We start from the raw sequence: 17475 nt of genomic DNA, 5'->3' as shown, positions 1-17475 counted from the left end.
TGCCAGCCTGTGGAAGTTTGGAATCTGTTTTTTGAAGGGGGCAAAAGAAGGAGCTCATACTCACTTTTCAGGACAGGGTGTGTTCCTTGGTGGAAACGAGGAGAAGAAGGAGGTGCTGCAGGGAAAAGTGGCTCAGAAACCCTGCTCAAGCTGCCAGGGAGGGAAGGAGGGCTGTGAAGACCTGGTCAGTGAGTAACAACACTTCACATCTAAACAAACAAGTTCTTTTTAATAACTCTGCAACTTGAGCATCCAAATGAATATCATTTTAACCTGGGGAGTATCAACATCTAAAGAGCAAAGCAATAAAGGGATTTTAGAGCTTTTTTACACTTCTGGCCCCTGAACAAGGCATAGTTGAAGTTCTCCCTGCTATTTTCTTCTTACTTGGTAGAAAAGTCAGTCAGTCCCAAGGCTTTTTTTCCCACCCCCCACCCCCCTCTTCTTCTTCACCTTCTTGAAGACATGTTTCTGTTCAGGATCATCCTCCGGATTTTCTCTTCATTCTTTAAAGTATTGGCTTTTACAGCACAGTTCTTGTCTTGCTGGTCTTTAATCAACTGTTCCAGTTCAGCCAGTTCAGCTTTTAATGGTTCTACAGCACTGTCTGTGATGCTGAAAAGAGACACAAAGAACATGATGTTGCTGGACACCTCGTGCTGCTTCAGGTGACCTGAGCCTGCAAGGAGGGACAATTCAACATCTGAAAGGTCACAAAGGATTTCAAGCTGTGTCCATCCTTCTTGAAGGCAGGCTTGGAGTAAGAGGCAGAAAGCAAACAACAGGGACAGAGGAGAATATTGGTCCAGAGAAATCACAGGAAAACAGTCTATTTCTTAGCTAATCTGATTTTTTTTTTTCCTCCTAAAAACCTGCTGAAACCAGCTTTGCAGTCACTCCCCCCCACTCCGTGCACACCATAAGCACTTAGTTAATTCTGCCCAGCCAGAAGCTGCAACCACCTGGCCCAGGATGGGACCTGACAAGAACCAGAGAAGCTGTGGCAAATCCATGGAAATCTTTGGATTGGAAAAGACCTCTCAGATCATCAAGTCCAACCATTAACCCAGCACTGCCAAGGCCACCATTCAACCATGTCCCTCAGCACCATCTCCAGGGCTTGGAAACCCCTCCAGGGATGGGGATTCCACCCCTGCCCTGGGCAGCCTGGGCCAGGCCCTGACAACCCTTGCCAGGAAGGAATTGTTCCCAAGATCCAACCTCAACCTCCCCTGGCACAACTTGAGGCCGTTTCCTCTTGTCCCATCCCTTGTTCCTGGGGAGCAGAGCCCGACCCCCCTGGCTCCAACCTCCTCTCAGGCAGCTGCAGAGCCAGCAGGTCTCCCCTCACCTCCTTGTCTCCAGGCTGGACACCCCCAGCTCCCTCAGCTGCTTCTCACAAGTTCTCCAGCCCCTTCTCCTTCTGCTCCAGCCCCTTCCCCAGCTCCCTTGCCCTTCCCTGGACACGCTCCAGCCCCTCCATGTCCTTCTTGTCCTGAGGGGCCCAGCCCTGCCCCCAGGATTGGAGGTGCCCCCTCCCCAGTGCCCAGCACAGGGGGACAACCTCTGCCCTAGTCAATAAACAGTTCTAGTATTTAATCTATAAATCCTATGCCAATAAACCACAAGTCCAGAGATGGACCTGAAGTTCTCAACTCCAAGTCGTTTCACTTTCCCCTCCTTTCTACCACGTCAGCAGAAATGACAAACAGCACCACTAGACATTGCACCAACATTCCCCCAGTGGGATCCTCCCGTTGGTCTTCCACAGAAGAAAACAAAGACATGCATCCAAATCCCATTCCAAATGGGAAGCATTGTCTTCTCCACTGATACCCTGAAATGAAGGGGTGGACATGCCTCAGCAGTACACTGATCTGATGAGGATCTCATAGGAAACCTTGGGAAGTCCAAATGACTTGTTTGGCAAGGCTAAAGGGGATCCAGGGAGTAAGGACAGGCCTGGAGCAAGGCCTGGGACTTCCTGGCACTGGGTGTGGTACCAAGGAGAGTCAGTCAGTGCCTCAGTTTCTCCAACCAAAAAATGAAGCCAAACCTCATTTCCTTTCTCCTTGCAGGGGAGGTGTGTTCTGAGGCCAAGCACCGTTCTTAAAGCCTGTCAAGGTTTTGGGCTGGCAGGTGCTATGTTAAGTGCAAGGAATTAACATCCTTGCACCTTAAATGGGAACCAAAGCCCTTATTCCCAGCCCAGCCAGCAGGCTAAGTCAGGCAGCTGTGAATTTCCAACATTTAACACCTTGTTGCCTACCAGGAAAGGACTTTGCTAAGAAACCCAGCCCTACTTGCCACCACCCAGTCGATTCAGGGAGCAGCAAATCTATCCAGGCTGATTGTGAGTCCAAGAAGATCCAGATCTAGCCCAGAGGAAACAATCTGGAAGGGACACTGTTCTTTCCAAGTAGCATAAAAACACATTGGTGAGACAAATAAAGCCAAAGAAACCATCTCAACCACCTTTTTTGTGTCATGAGCATCACCTTCTTAGCTTTCCAATGTTTTTTAACCTTGCACAGGCAACAACAACAGTTATTAACACCACTACAGAACACCTGGAATTCAATGGCACAAAGACACAGGTTGTGATTTAGGAATCCCCTCCTAATCCCCATTCAAAATCTAGTTGGTTTACTGAGCTCTTCCCTCCATGTGTTTGAAACAAGATCCCACCAGCATATGCATCCCTGCTGCCACCACCTCAAGTGAAATTGAGCTGGAAATGGAGCTTAACCCTTCAAAAAACAATTCAGACTTCAAAAAAAATACATAAATAGACAACCCCAAACCACACACACAAAAATAATGGCTGTTGGCAAATCTCCTGTTCTGGTTTGGTGGGTTTTTTGGTAGTGGAGGAAGGGCCCCAGGGTGGCTCTGGTAAGAAGCTGAGGAGCTGCCCCTGCTCCAAACCAGCCAAGGAGCCATTAGAGGGACAATGGATGAACCTCTGCCATTAACATATGGAAGGACTGAGACAACACCTGAGCAGAGAAGGACTTGAGGGAGAAGAGCTGTGCTGGAGGAGAAGAGCTGTGCTGGGGAAGGAGAGCAGTGCTGGTGGTTGGTGAGGAAGGAGGGGAAGAAGGTGCCCAAGCAGCAGTTTCCCTGCAGCCCATGGCGAGATGGCAGCTGTGCCCCTGCACTCGTGGAGGAACGTGGTGGGACATTCCCTGAAGGTGCCAGGAGGGGTGAACTTGGCCACTGGACTTGGATGTTGTGGCCAGAGGATTTGCTGCCAGTGGCCTGGGATGGTGCAGCTGTGGAAGCCCCCGGGCCAGGGGAGGTGCCTGTTCCCGAAGCCCCCGGGACTGGAGCAGCTCCAGTGGGAAGGACTCATGGAGGAGAGGTTGGTGGAGGCCTCTGCCATGGGAGGGACCCCGTGGGGAAGCAGGGCAGGACTGTGAGGAATCCTCCTTCCTGAGGAGGAAGGAGCAGCAGGAACCACCAGCCTGTGAACTGACTCTAAACCCCATCCCCATCCCCCTGTGCTGGGGGGAAGGAGGGAGAGAAACCGGGAACAAAGGGATTTGGGTGGGAAGAAGGGAGGGGTGGGGTGACATGTGCCAGCCCTGCTCTGGGTGTGTCTGTGTCCTCTGTGTGTTTGGTTATGGTGAACTTAAATGGTTGGTTTTTCCCCAAGGTGAGTATGTCCTTGTCCTTTGTCTCAGCCCAGGAGCTTTGTCCTCCCCATCCCAGGGTGTGAGGGGGGAGCTGAGTGAGCAGCTCCGGGCTCGTTCTTTGTTGTCCTGTTGGGCCCAAACCACGAGCCAGGCAGGAGAGAGACAAGGAACCACCACATCTGCTCTGCAAAGTGAGCAAAACTCCCCCCTCTCCTAAAAGCAGAAACGTGTCTTGAGAGAGAAACCAAGCTTTCCCTGCCCAGCCTCACCTTTGCTCTTTCTGCAGAGCTTCTGCATGTTGCCTGTTCTCCTGCCTCCACGTCTGCAGCTCGTTCTTCATGGCATCCATGTCTTCCTGAAGGTAATCCATGATCCTGCCCAGGGAAAGGGCACTCCTGCACAGGGTCTGAATACACACCTGAAGCTTCTCAATTTCTTTGGCTACCAAGTCTCTCTCTTTCTTCCTTTCTGCTTCGGATACAAAAGGCTTCTCCTAGAAGAAGGGATGAAGAAGGCACAAGCATCAAAAGCAGGAAAACCTGGAGTTGCCCAGGAGGTAGAGAATGATCTTTCCTGAAGCAGTGGGTGTAAGGGGGGGGGGAATGCCTTCACATTTTGTGTTTTACTTCATGCTGTTGGGAAAGGGCAATTTCTGCAGCTGAAGGTGGTATCATTAAGCAGAAGTCCTCAACAGACATGTCATACTCAACCCCACTTCTGTGATCAATCTGCTGATGGCACTGCCTGCCAGTGTGTTTGCTGTGTAAATCATAGACTCCCAGACTGGGCTGGGTTGGAAGGGACCTTTAAGATCATCTTGTTCCAGCCCCCTGCATGGGCAGGGACACCTCCCACCAGCCCAGGTTGCTCCAAGCCCCATCCAACCTGCCCTTCAACACTGCCAGGGATGGGGCAGCCACAGCTTCTCTGGGCAACCTGGGCCAGGGTCTCACCACCCACACAGCCAAGAATTTCCTCCTCATGTCCAACCTCAATCTCCCCTCTTTCAGCTTGAAGCCCTTCCCCCTCATCCCATCACTCCCTATCCTTGTCCCAGGTCCCTCCCCATCTTTCCTGGAGCCCCTTCAGGCACTGGAAGGTGCTCTAAGGTCTCCCTGGAGCCTTCTCTTCTCCAGGCTGAACACCCCAACTCTCCCAGCCTGGCTCCAGAGCAGAGCTGCTCCAGCCCTCTGAGCATCTCTGTGGCCTCCTCTGGACTTGCTCCAGCAGCTCCACGTCCTTCTGATGTTGGGGACTCCAGAACATCCTTCCTTCCATCCATCCATCCATCCATCCATCCATCCATCCATCCATCCATCCCTGCATAACCTCTGGGGTAAGGCTGGGCTGTCACTGTGTCACTCCAGAGCCCTGCAGCAGGACTTGCTGGATGGGCATTTACTCAACCCTGACACTGGAATAAAGGGCCCCATTAACCTCTGGATTAAGATGATTATGAAATCTGAAAGGCAGCACTTTGGAGAAGCACAAGCAGCCCTGCTCATAATGTAAAACCCTGCAGGCTGCAGACGTGGCCTCTAGAAGCTCCACCACTCAAGAATGATCTGCTCTTGTGCAGATCCTGTCCCTCAGGGTCAGTCAGCAGCATCCCCATCCTCTGCAGCCCCCTGGCTCACTGGGAGCTAAACAGAGGGACAGAGTTTTCTAAAGGGGCAGAGTCACCAAGAGCAGGAGGATTAAAAGAGCCAAGTGATGCCACGTCACTAACCCACTGTAATCATCTCATTCCAGCAAAGCCTTCCCTGAAAACAATCACCATTCAAAGAAAGTCCACTGGGTTTTGTCTGCCCCATCAAGAAAAACAGTCTGATATTCCTTTCTTTCCTACAGGCCTACAGGTTGAATTCCCAAACCAAGTTTTTTTCCTCGAGACACACAAATCTTGAAGAGAACTTCATTGAAAGTCATTCTGCTCATTTAAGGGACGCCAGAAAACGAGGAAGGTTCTGCTCTCCCACCCCAGCTGCAGGATCATCCACTTCCTAAGCACAGTTCCTGGTGGCTACACCAACACAGAGGTGACAGTGTGCTCCTCTCTCCTGCTGGGACACCAGACCTGCCAGGCTGTCCCCTCCTGCCCTCCCACCCAACTGGCCTGGCTTCCTGTGCGGGCTGTTTGTTCAGCTGCCTTTGGAGGCAGCAGGGACTAGTGCCAAACACATTTCAGCAGCCCCTGGCTTACTGATGAACTCAAATAAATATCTATATTTTATATATATTTATATATATATATATATATTTTAGAAAAAGACTTGAAGCTGAGATTTACTTTGGGCCTGGTGCTTGTGTTTTTTTACCACACACGCGGCGCAGGAAAACTGAGGGATTTGTGACTTCTCCTGCCATTTTAGAAGGCTGAAGTTGTTTAATTAGGAAGTGACAAATGCTGCTGAACTCCTGACCTTTGCTTCCCAACCTCAATCCAACCAGTGCTGCCTCAACTGTTAAAAATAACACCCATCTCAACTCCTTCTCGCCCCACCCGTTCCTGCCTCACGGAAGCAGGTGTTTCATTAGGTGACATGACACAAAACACATTCTTCAGCTCCTTGCTGGAGCCATCCACGGGTTTGCCATCTTAGGCAAAGATCAAAATGCTGCTCCTTGACCTGTTTCACCCCCTGAGAGTGGGTGAGCAGCCCTGTTCTGAGCACATCTGCTAAGGGTTGGAGAGATCTTCTCCCCTGGGTCTTCTCCTTGGCCACCCTCTGAGCACAAGAGCCACCAGAGTTCCCATCAGGGCTGTCCAGCTTCTCTCCCTGTTGGGCTTCCAGCTCCCTAGAGAAGACAGCTTTTGCCCAGCTGCCCCCATAGGCACAGATCCCAGGACACTGTCACCACACCAGCCACTTACTGGTGCTCAGCACACGTCTGAGGTTGACACCAGTTTCTCTCCTGGAACGATTTTTTTGCCCCACCACCTTGCTTGTAAAAAGACGTATGAACAGATCTGGGTTCTCACAGGGTTTCATAGCCCTTTGCTCTCTATTCCAGCTCAGTCTTCCTTGTCCTTCCTCCAGGTCGTGCTCCACCAAAGCCACAGGCAACCCTCACACACCTTCCACATGTCATTGGGAATTGTCAAGAAGGACAATCACCTTCAGTTCAGCAGCAGAGCTGCATCAGACCCAACAGCTTCCCAAGAAATCCTCTTGCCTCATTTTTCCTCTCCTCCTAAGCACACCAAACCCTTCCCACTTCCCTCCCTGCCAGCCAACATAAGAAGCCACAGCCAAGACAGAAGGAATTTGTTTCAAACACAACTATCTCAGCAGCAGAAGCCAGTCCCTCATCTGAGGAGATGGTTCTGTGACTGAAAACCTGAAGGAGGCTTCCTTTTCATTTTTCAAAAGCCAAGTTCAAGGCTTTATGCTCTTGTAAGGCCAGCATGAGCTCCCCTTGGTACCTAGACAGCCCAGGCAGCCACACTTCTCAAGACCAGCCAGCACGGGATGAAAACAGGAGAAGAAAAGCTGTAATCCCACCATCCAGTGAACAAGCAAACCAGAACTGTGTCCTTCAACACACACCTTTTGAAACATTCCATGCTAAAATACACAGCTGCCTGAAAAGCTGGAGTGGAAATAAACCACCCTGGAGTATTTTCTGTGAATCAGGAAGATGCCCTAATAGTGAAGATTAATATTTTATATATATATATCTGTATATATATATCTAAAACTGAATCGTATCCCTGTCACTTACTCTGTGTAGTTCAGTGGTTCAAACTGAGATAAGAAGGACAAAATATTATCCCACCCCAAGTAATTTCAAGGAGTGAAACACATTACAATTACAGCTCTATAAAACACTGTGCAGATTCAGACAGGTACATTAACAGGCTTGTTAAAAACCCCCTTTGAAACACAGACTGTGTGACATCCAAGTGCTGGAAGAACTGCAAGAGGTCTTTAGTGTGTCCCTCTAAAGGGGAAGCACTTCAAGCTTCCCAGAAAACTTCCCCAACACCTGGAGGTGCAGTGGGCACATTGTTGTCCTTCCTCACAGTGTTTAAAAAGAACCATCCATCCCTTCTGTCATTTCAGGACCACCAAGATGCCACCTAAGGTGTCCTGCAGTCTCCAGGAAGCTGAGAATTAGCACCATGAAGCACTCAAGCTTGACTATAAGTAATTAAGAAAGGGGGGGGGAAGCCATGCTGCCTGCTCTCAAGTTCTTAGTTACCTTTTATGGGTTAAAATCTAGGTGGGACACACTTTTAAATCACTAGGAATGATGGCAGATGGTTTCTCACCACAGGCAAGGTGGGTGGTAAGAGCCCCGGGTGCCACCTCGGCTCGTTCTGCACGAGCACGGAACAGGATTTATTCTGTTTGAAGAGAAATGCCAGAATCAGAGCTGTTCCAGTCTATTTAATTAGGTCATAACACCTCGATGAACTCTCCTTTCACAAAAGCCCAGGAATCCATAAATCACCCCCCTCTAAAGGGCTCTGTCACTCCTGTGGGCCCAACACGCCCCCTTTCCCGCGTGTTTTGCTCACAAGGCACCAAGACAAATGTTTGGTTTGGATTCCTGGGGAGCAGTCTGCCTTTCCCATTACCTCCAGGAGAACACAACCCAACGTGGACCCCGGGGGCAGGGACCTGAGAAATTCAAAAAGCAAGAATGTTGGGTTCTTTTTTTTCATCCAGAAATTAGCAACAGGGCTCCAGAAACCGCCAGAATCTCCTGGTGGTTCGTTTTTACCTGGCTGAAGGAATTTGACCTTGCTCTGGCAGGGGGGTTGGACTAGATGATCTTTCTAGGCCCCTTCCAACCCCTAGGATTCTGTGATTCTATGAATGAAGTGTCAATATTGCAACCTGCACAGCTCCCTCCATCCAATGGCTCATCCACAAGACATCCCATTTCCCACCGCCGGGCTGTCGAGGGCATTTCCAACACCTGATACCCACAGAGCTCAAGAGGTGATGAGATAAATTCCCTCCCCCAAACACTTTTGGAAAAGTTTCTTTCTAGAAGGAGTATTTGCTTACTTTTCTATCTGATCCATCTATCTATCTATCTATCTATCTATCTATCTATCTATCTATCTATCTATCTATCTATCTATCTATCTATCTTCTCCTGTGCTTCCATTTTTTAAATCAACAGCTTTAAAATCAGAATCAAATCAGAACAAACATCCATCAAGGACTTAATAGCTTCTACAGCCCCTTTTTAACCATTGTATTATGTCCCATTCTGAAAACAGACCCCTGTAATCACAGTTTTATGGAGCTATACCCATTTCCCCTCCCCCCCCTGCCTATTTCTATAGGACAGGGCAGAAACTTCATTTTGGACAAGCAATTTTGATACGTTTGATGCAAAAAAAAAAAACCCCAACAAAATGGGTTGTTGTTTTTTTATGGTGCAAAATATTTTTTGATCATAAAGAATGTTTTCTTTTCCTGGTTTTTACAGAGTCTGCATTTTAAGTGGATTGTAACTATCCACTAGGGATCACCATAAGAAACTCTTTCACAGAAACACAGGGAAAAAAACAGTAAATGTTAAATCATTTCAAATGAACAGGATGCTTTTTTTTTTTTTTTTTCTGCTTATGCCAGGTACTGAGTTCAGTAACAGGCCAAGGAATCTGAGACAAAATGTTCTTTACCATGAGATTGAACAGTTAGTCTGACCTGCCTCAGAGCTGGAAGGCACCAACAAGAAAATAAAAAGGATAGCTCCTCACACAGGGCTTTTTTTGAGGGCTGGGGGTGGTTTTTCTTCTTCCCCCAGTTTTTCTTCTTCTCACACACATACCAAGAGACAACCCCAACAGTCATTAACAGCAGCAGATGGTATTAATCCAGCCAGAATGGCACACTGGGTGCCAGCCCTGCCCAGTTTTCCTTTTCTGCTCACACTGCTGAAACTCTGGGTCCAAAACCACCTCCCCTTGAACCAGCAGCCTCTTCCCTGCTCAAAAAGCACTTGCAAGGAACCTCTTCCTTGTGTTACCCAACTGCTTTCACACCAGCCTGTGCCCCAGATGAGCTTCTTGAAACAAGGGAAAGTCACCTGCACTGTGTCCTCCAACGCCCTGCTGCACCACATCCCCTCGGAGGGATGGAAATCCCAGCTGCCTCACTGCACTTTTATAGACCCTTTTGCTTTTAACAGATCCATCTGCTGCCTCACGCTGTATTTATACTGCACCCACAGGAGGGAACAGTTTGAGTTTTGGGCTGCAAAGGAGCCACGACACCAGGAATACCACCAGAGTGACAAAAATCCCATTCTTGTGCTCGCAGCTTCTAACACGATGACACGGGGCCCACGGGGGTTGATTTTCTGAGCCCTGGCAGTTGTGTAACAAGGACACTCATGGGCACCCTCGCTCAGTTGAAGCTCCTGTGGTGCTTGGCCACAACCAGCCTGCTGGGCACAGCTCTTGTTTTTCAGGAATTGCATGCCTGCCCCCAAAATGTCTCACTGCAGCTTTGTTCAGATCACTGCCTGAATGTCACATCAGCACGAGCGGAGCTGCCACACGGAGGTGAAAGCCCTTCTTCAGCAGGGCTGGATCATGGAATGGTCTGAGTTGGAAGGGACCTTGAAAATCATCTAGTTCCAACCCCCTGCCATGGGCAGGGACACCTCCCACCAGCCCAGGTTGCTCCAAGCCCCATCCAACCTGCCCTTCAACACTGCCAGGGATGGGGCAGCCACAGCTTCCCTGGGCAACCTGGGCCAGGGTCTCAACCCCTCACAGCAAAGAATTTCTTCCTAAGATCTCATCTCAGTCTCCCCTCTTTCAGCTTGAAACTGTTCCCCCTTGTCTCATCACTCCCTATCCTTGTCTCAGGTCCCTCCCCATCTTTCCTGGAGCCCCTTCAGGCACTGGAAGGTGCTCTCAGGTCTCCCTGGAGCCTTCTCTTCTCCAGGCTGAACACCCCAACTCTCCCAGCCTGGCTCCAGAGCAGAGCTGCTCCAGCCCTCTCAGCATCTCTCTGGCCTCCTCTGGCCTCTCTCCAGGAGCTCCATATTGGAAGGAACCTTCAAGATCATCCAGTCCCACCCCCTGCATGGGCAGGGACACCTCCCACCAGCCCAGGCTGCTCCAAGCCCCATCCAACCTGCCCTTCAACACTGCCAGGGATGGGGCAGCCACAGCTTCCCTGGGCAACCTGGGCCAGGGTCTCACCACCCTCACAGCAAAGAATTTCTTCCTAATATCCCATCTACATCTCCCCTCTTCCAGTTTCATTCCATTGCCCCTTGTCCTCTCACTATCAAGCTGGCAGGATGCTGAGAAGCTGTGGCCCTGAAGGGTGAACCTCAGTGGTGTCACATCTGGTTAACACGACACGTTGCTAAACGGCCCCAACTGGAGGGGACAACCAGGGTCGTGCAGCTGATGGATTCGTGCAAAAATCAACCACCTGAAGAACTTTAAACAAACAGAATCAGCAGTGGTTGTGCTTGTTCTAAGCTGAGAGGGACATACTTCATTTATCACGTCTGTAATTAAAGTTAGTATTATCCAGGTGCTAAGCTATTTAATCACACTTGCTCCTCACAGGAACCTCAAAGCTGCTGCTTTTTCTGAAGCCCATGAACTGTATTTACTCATGGAAAGATGGGAATTCTGTGATCCCACTTGCCTAAACTATTTAATAACCTGCCTGCATTTTCCACACATCAAACAAATGACGTGGAACACAAAATGTAACATCTGCTTCCTTCTCTGGTTAACATTGGAGGGGCAGATTTTAAACCAATACATTTAGGAAGTCTTTTTTAGGAATCTGTGAGGCTGAACACAGCTAATCAGGGCAGCAAAAATCTTGTGTATTTCCAGACTGACCCCTCTTGTTTGACCTGAAAATGGTGTGTATTGTTTTTAAGTTCCTGCACATGCAAAAAAAATCTCACTGATGAAAGTCCTGGTCTTCTTTCCTCCTCTCTCCTTTTTCTGTATTAAAAAGCAAATTGCAAAAAGCAAACCAAAACAAAACAAGACTTCTTAAAAAGCAGCTGGGAAATGCAGCACATAAAAGCACCATGAGATGTTCCTCTGCAGTCAGAATAAAGGTGTGAAACACCCCCAAGAGTTCACCAGGGCATGAAGTATTAATTCACCAGCATCACCTAATATCCAGTCGATTAACCTGTAATAAATCAGGTAGATCCATTGATCTCATTTGGGTTTTGTTTTTTTTTTTTGGCTGAATATTGGACTTCATAAAGAATTAGCCAAGAGTTCCAGTGCTCAGACTACAAACATAGTTTGTCCTCTCTTCATTTTCCCAACTGGCAGAAGAACAAGGCTGTGGAGACTAATGACCATGACTGGGAATATGATTCATTTACTTCGGACAGATCGAATAGTTGAACAAAATGAGGGAAGATGAACTTTCTTTCTGACAGGACAACCTTCATTTCATTGGACATCATTTCCCAAAGCAAGGATTCTTTCCAATTTTCAGGAGATTTTTGGTTGCCTTACCCCAGAAAACAGAAGCACAAGGACATTTTACTCTCCAGTGTGTAAGAGGTTTTGGAACACGGTTGCGTAGCGATGTAGAAGATCTTTCTTCTGGAGAGTTTGGTGGAAAACAAATTAAAGAGCTGAAAGTTTGGGGAGAAATGGTCAAATCCCAGACTGATCCTGCTTCCCAGCAGACTGCAGAGCTAGACCTGGCACAAAACCTCCAGCTGACTGAACACACCACACTGGCCAGAGTCCACTGACCCATTCGCGCCGTCCCATCAGCGCAACGGGACGTGGTTCCACCTCCCTGCCTAGACCTCTTGGCAGGAATAAAACTCTTCCCTCTTTTTTAATTACTTTTGCTGCCTCCCTCCAAGGAGATTCCACAGACCAGGAACTATTCGTCCCAAAACTGCTGGCCTGCAGTCTTGCAAGAATAAATCTTGCCACTGCCTTCCTCGTGATGTGAGGAACATCCCTCAGGGATGAGACATGCTCATGACTCTCGGGCCGCATGAGCAACTCCAGGACCCCACCTACTGCCCTCTGCAAATCTGCTCCCTGAAATCATCCCAGGGGAAACACCACGTTGGGAATGCATGTTTTACTCCTGCATCACAGTGTCTCTACCCTCGAAATTCCCAGGATTCAGTAACATCTCCAGCTCGTGTTTTCTGAGCTACATCTTCCGAGCCCAAATCATTAAGACTCTGAACATGTTTCATCACCTTTTCCATTGATATTTTTGTGTGTGTGTGTGTGTCCCCTCTGCTGCCAGGAAAACTACACTTCTCCTCTCCGACTGCAACAACATAACTGGAAAAGCAGTAGCAGCAAAGAAACCTCCTGCAGCAGCAGCAGCCAGCTGCTTGGATATGAGATCAGATGATATTCCAGGAGCTTAGTGTTGTTTGCAGCTTTTCACGGGATGGACTGGGAAGTCAGCACGGTTGTTTCCAGAATGAGTTGCCCATTATCAGCCCTGCAAACACAGCTCAGGGCTTCAAAGGATGCAACAAAAGACCAACAGGGTTGGATGAATGTTTGAGAGGCTGGAAACAGGCAACGGGGCTCAGTGGGTTTTGTAGGAGGCCACAATTGTCTGTGGGCATTTAAATATCAGATCGTCTAAGGGGGTAAACAATTGGCTGTGGGCATTTAAATAAAAGACCATCTAAGGGGGTAAAAGGGAATGGTTTTAGTTAGGGACTCTTTTTTCAAAAGCAAACCCAGAAAATTTAGCACAAACACCAGAGGAAACTTCCCGAGGTTAAAATCCAAGTGGTTTTGTAAACTCTCCCCTCCTTGTTCCTTCCTATGCCCAGTGCTTAAGTTGAGAGGCCACAGGAGCGAGCAGTACAGCTGAGGTCCCAAAGCCACCCTGAAATGAACAACTACCAACACTCAGTCCTCGCAACCATGATCCAACAGCACCATCTAGGAAGCAAAGAGGGAACAGGACCGGCTGCATCTCCTGCTCTCCCCAGCGCCACCTCGACCCGCTGCCCAAACACAGCGGGGGCAGCTTTTACCTCTTCTGTTCTCCAGATGGTTTCTATCAAGACAGAATGGATTCGAGCAGGCACGCTGTCACATCAGGAGGAACAGAATCACAGAACGGAGTTTCCATCTGCCCTTCAGATCCCAAACCAGCCTGGCAAACCAGAGCAGAGGGAGCTAGAGGAAGATCAGGCACCAAATCAATGGAGTGGAGAAACCCAGACCTGATCTGGGGACATAGAATCATAGAATAAGGTTGGAAGGGACCTTAAAGATCATCAGGTCCCAACCTCCCTGCCATGGGCAGGGACACCTCCCACCAGCCCAGGTTGCTCCAAGCCCCATCCAACCTGCCCTTCAACACTGCCAGGGATGGGGCAGCCACAGCTTCCCTGGGCAGCCTGTTCCAGGGTCTCACCACCCTCACAGCAAAGAATTTCTTCCTAATATCATCTCAATCTCCCCTCTTCTAGATTAAAACTGTTCCTCCTTGTCCTCTCCCTCCCTGCCCTTGTCCCAAGCCCCTCCCCAGCTTTCCTGGAGCCCCTTCAGGCACTGGAAGGTGCTCTCAGGTCTCCCTGGAGCCTTCTCTTCTCCAGGCTGAACACCCCAGCTCTCCCAGCCTGGCTCCAGAGCAGAGCTGCTCCAGCCCTTGGATCATCTTGGTGGCCCTTCTCTGGACCCTCTCCCAACAGGTCCATATTTTGTGCTGAGGGCTCCAGAGCTGGACACAGAGCTCCAGGTGGGGTCTGACCAGAGCAGAGCAGAGGGGCAAGATCCCCTCCCTGGCCCTGCTGGCCACACTGCTTTGGATGCAGCCCAGGACACAATTGCCCCTCTGGGCTCCAGCCCTCACTGGTGGCTCATCTCCAGCTTCTCATCTCCTCCCAGCCCCAGGTCCTTCTCCTCAGGGCTGCTCTCCAGGCATTCAATGACTGCTACACAGATGCTGCACATACATAATGAATGGTACGTGATTCAGCAGGTTGGATAAAGTTTTATAAGAGCAGGAAACTAAAGGTGTTTCTACTATTTTAAGGAGGATTCATCTTCTTCATGAACCTCAGCCAACAAAAGGAATATTCTGCCAGGCAAGCAGGCCTGGATTTCAGACAGTTCCAAACTTCAGAGAGGAAGATACTTCCCCCAAGGGTGTGATCAGGCTTTCCCAGCTTTCTCAGCTTGGTGGGAAGAAGTGGCTGCTTTGTGGGACACCCATTACAGAATGACAGAATGTCTTTGGCTGGAAGAGACCTCCAAGATCCCCCAGTCCAGCCCTAGACCTAACACCACAAGCTCCCCACTAGACCATGTCCCTAAGCACCAGGTCCACATGCCATTTCAATGCCTCCAGAGATGGTGACTCCACCACTGCCCTGAGCAAACTATTCCAATGCCTGACAACCCTCTCAGTGAAAAAATGCTTCCCAATATCTAACCTAACCCTCCCCTGGCTCAGCCTGCATCCGTTCCCCCTGGTCCTACCACACGTCACCAGGGAGAAGAGCCTGTCCCCCTCATCACTCCAACCTCCTCTCAGGTAGTTGTAAAGAGCAATGAGGTCTCCCCTCAGCCTCCTCTTCTCCAGACTAAACAAGCCCAGCTCTCCCAGCTGCTCCTCACAGGGTTTATGCTCTAGGCCCTTCACAAGCCTCGTTGCCCTTTTCTGGCCACGCTCCAGCACTTCTATGTCCTTCTTATAGTGAGGAGCCCAGAACTGAGCACGACATTCCAGGTGTGGCCTCACCAGTGCTGAGGACAGGGGGATGATCACCTCCCTATTCCTGCTGGCCACAGTGTTCCTCATACAAGCCAGGATGCCACTGGCCTTCTTGGCCACCTGCACGTGCTGCTGGCTCGTGTCTAGTCGATTGTCAATCAATACCCCCAGGTCCTTTTCCAACCTGCTGCTTCCCAACCACACATCACCAAGTCTGTAGCCAACCACAGGGTTATTATGACCCAAGTGCAGGACCTTGTTGGCCTTGTTCAACCCCATACAGTTAACCTTGGCTCACTGACCTAACCTGTCTAGGTCCTGCTATGGAGCTTCCCTACCCTCCCTTCCCTACCCACCTGGCTTGGTGTCATCTGCAAACTCACTGAGGAATCATTCAATCCCCACATCCAGATCATCAATAAAGATAGTAAAGAGAACATAACCACTGGGCATAAAAGCTTCTGGAAGTATCTCAGTTTAAGAGCACAGAATTGCTGATTTTACCCTCCCAAAGTCCCAATCCTAAATTAGCACTTGGGCTGCAGATTGCAGAGACCATTATAAAGTCACTCAAGTCCCAGACAAGACCAGGTTTATAAAACAGTCTTCCATGGTTTTAGTCCCTCAGGGACACTTCTTTTTTCCTGCTGTATGCTTTGCTCATAACCTTCTAGAATATCATCACTTGCTGCCAAATTACTACAGGTGATCAAGCCCAGACAGGCAGTCAAGTGGTCAAGGCTTCCAAAGTCACTACTGACTTCAGGCAGCTTGATGCTCTGGGAGAAGCTGGACTCTTGAAGGTCTGAGTTGCAGCATCTTAAAACAGTTTGCCAAATTAAAAAAAAACAACATTCCTGGAAAAGGATGTAGGGAGCAGAAACCTCCAATACTGAATTAACATGAAAAAAATGAGATGTCATTGGAACTGAAGATGGAAGAGCTCAAGAAGAGCCTTTCCCCAACATTTCATACCTGTATTTTTACCACACTCTGCATTGCACTCCTCAGTGCCTCCTCACCAGCACCTCAAATTAGGTCAGGGATTAAGGACCTTTTCCAAGAGCAAATGGATCAGAAAAGTCCACCTAAATGCTCTGTCTGTTGCTGCTGCTTCTACCATGAGCTCTGCAAGGCTGAAAAAGCAACAGCTCTCCAGTTGTACAAGGAAGACACAGCAACAAGGGGGGTTCAACACTTTGCTTTTGGTTTGTGATCACTGCTAGACCCTTTCTAGGCTCTTTATAAGTGATCAAAACAACAAAACTCAGCCAAAGAAAAACACAGCAAAGGAAACAACCACCCTGTTTTCCCTTTCCCAACTACTGATTGGGGAAAAAAATCAAGTCAAAGAACTTCACAGACTCAGACTTGAATGCTGGGACATTCCCAGGCCAACCTTTGGTGATATGAAAACACTTTACATGGTTAATTGCACCCAACATCCCTTCTTTTATGTTTTTTTTTAGACAAAAATGATTGCTGGGCAATCAAATGCTGCTCTTCAAATGCCCAAAAGCCAGCTAAGGTGGAAATTATAAAAATGGAGCTGTACAAATGCACAATGTGTCCTACTACAGCAGAGGGAAGGGTGAAATCAGCAGAGTTTGCTCTGGAAAATGAAAGAATAGGTTAAAGAGAAAAGGTTAAAGAGCAGGTAACAGTGTCAGGCAGCCAAATGGAGAAGAAAAGCAGCAGCACAATGCTTCAAAGAAGGAATGCTTGACCACAACTGGACAAAACCCACACATCTGAGGCAGAGAAAAAGGTAACTGTTACAGTATTTAATATTCACAGTTGTTGGAAGTGAATCATCTTACCCTCTCTGTTGTCTTGGATGATTTCTGTGATGCTTCATAATCTTTCTTTGTTTCTAGGAGTCTCTGTACCAGCCCATCTGGTGGAAAAATCAGTGTATGTCTCAGCATTGGTTGGCACTAAAAGGTTGCTTAAAACATCCAGACAATGAAATGAAAACAAAACTGCTTAATTTTGAAATTGAAACAATACTTAGAGCAAGGTGAGAAGCACTAGTATGTATTTCAATTACAGAGATACAAGGTGTTTGTTATTTGATCTGTTTTCTCCTCAAAATCAAACTGTAGCATCAGCAGCATTTACTGAGCAGCTCCTGGCACAGAACCAGA

General features: G+C 48.7%; 1 protein-coding gene across 3 annotated transcripts in view; it reads right to left on the bottom strand.

Moving 5' to 3' along the window:
- Positions 1-419: 419 nt before the first annotated feature.
- TRAF3IP1 (TRAF3 interacting protein 1) overlaps positions 420-17475 on the bottom strand; it is a 44231-nt gene continuing 27175 nt past the window's right edge. For all 3 annotated transcript variants that reach the window (XM_051623797.1, XM_051623799.1, XM_051623798.1), the window contains 3 exons: positions 17149-17225; positions 3908-4131; positions 420-615 (listed from right to left, as the gene is read on the bottom strand). In XM_051623797.1, the coding sequence (XP_051479757.1) occupies positions 450-615; positions 3908-4131; positions 17149-17225 (467 nt within the window). In that variant the 3' untranslated portion in view covers positions 420-449. The remainder of the gene's footprint in view (positions 616-3907; positions 4132-17148; positions 17226-17475) is intronic.

Source organism: Apus apus, chromosome 6 (genome assembly GCF_020740795.1).
Source record: "Apus apus isolate bApuApu2 chromosome 6, bApuApu2.pri.cur, whole genome shotgun sequence".
Lineage (NCBI taxonomy): Eukaryota > Metazoa > Chordata > Aves > Apodiformes > Apodidae > Apus > Apus apus.
The sequence above is the reverse complement of the archived record's forward strand: the minus strand, read 5'-3'. Positions and strand labels throughout refer to the sequence as shown.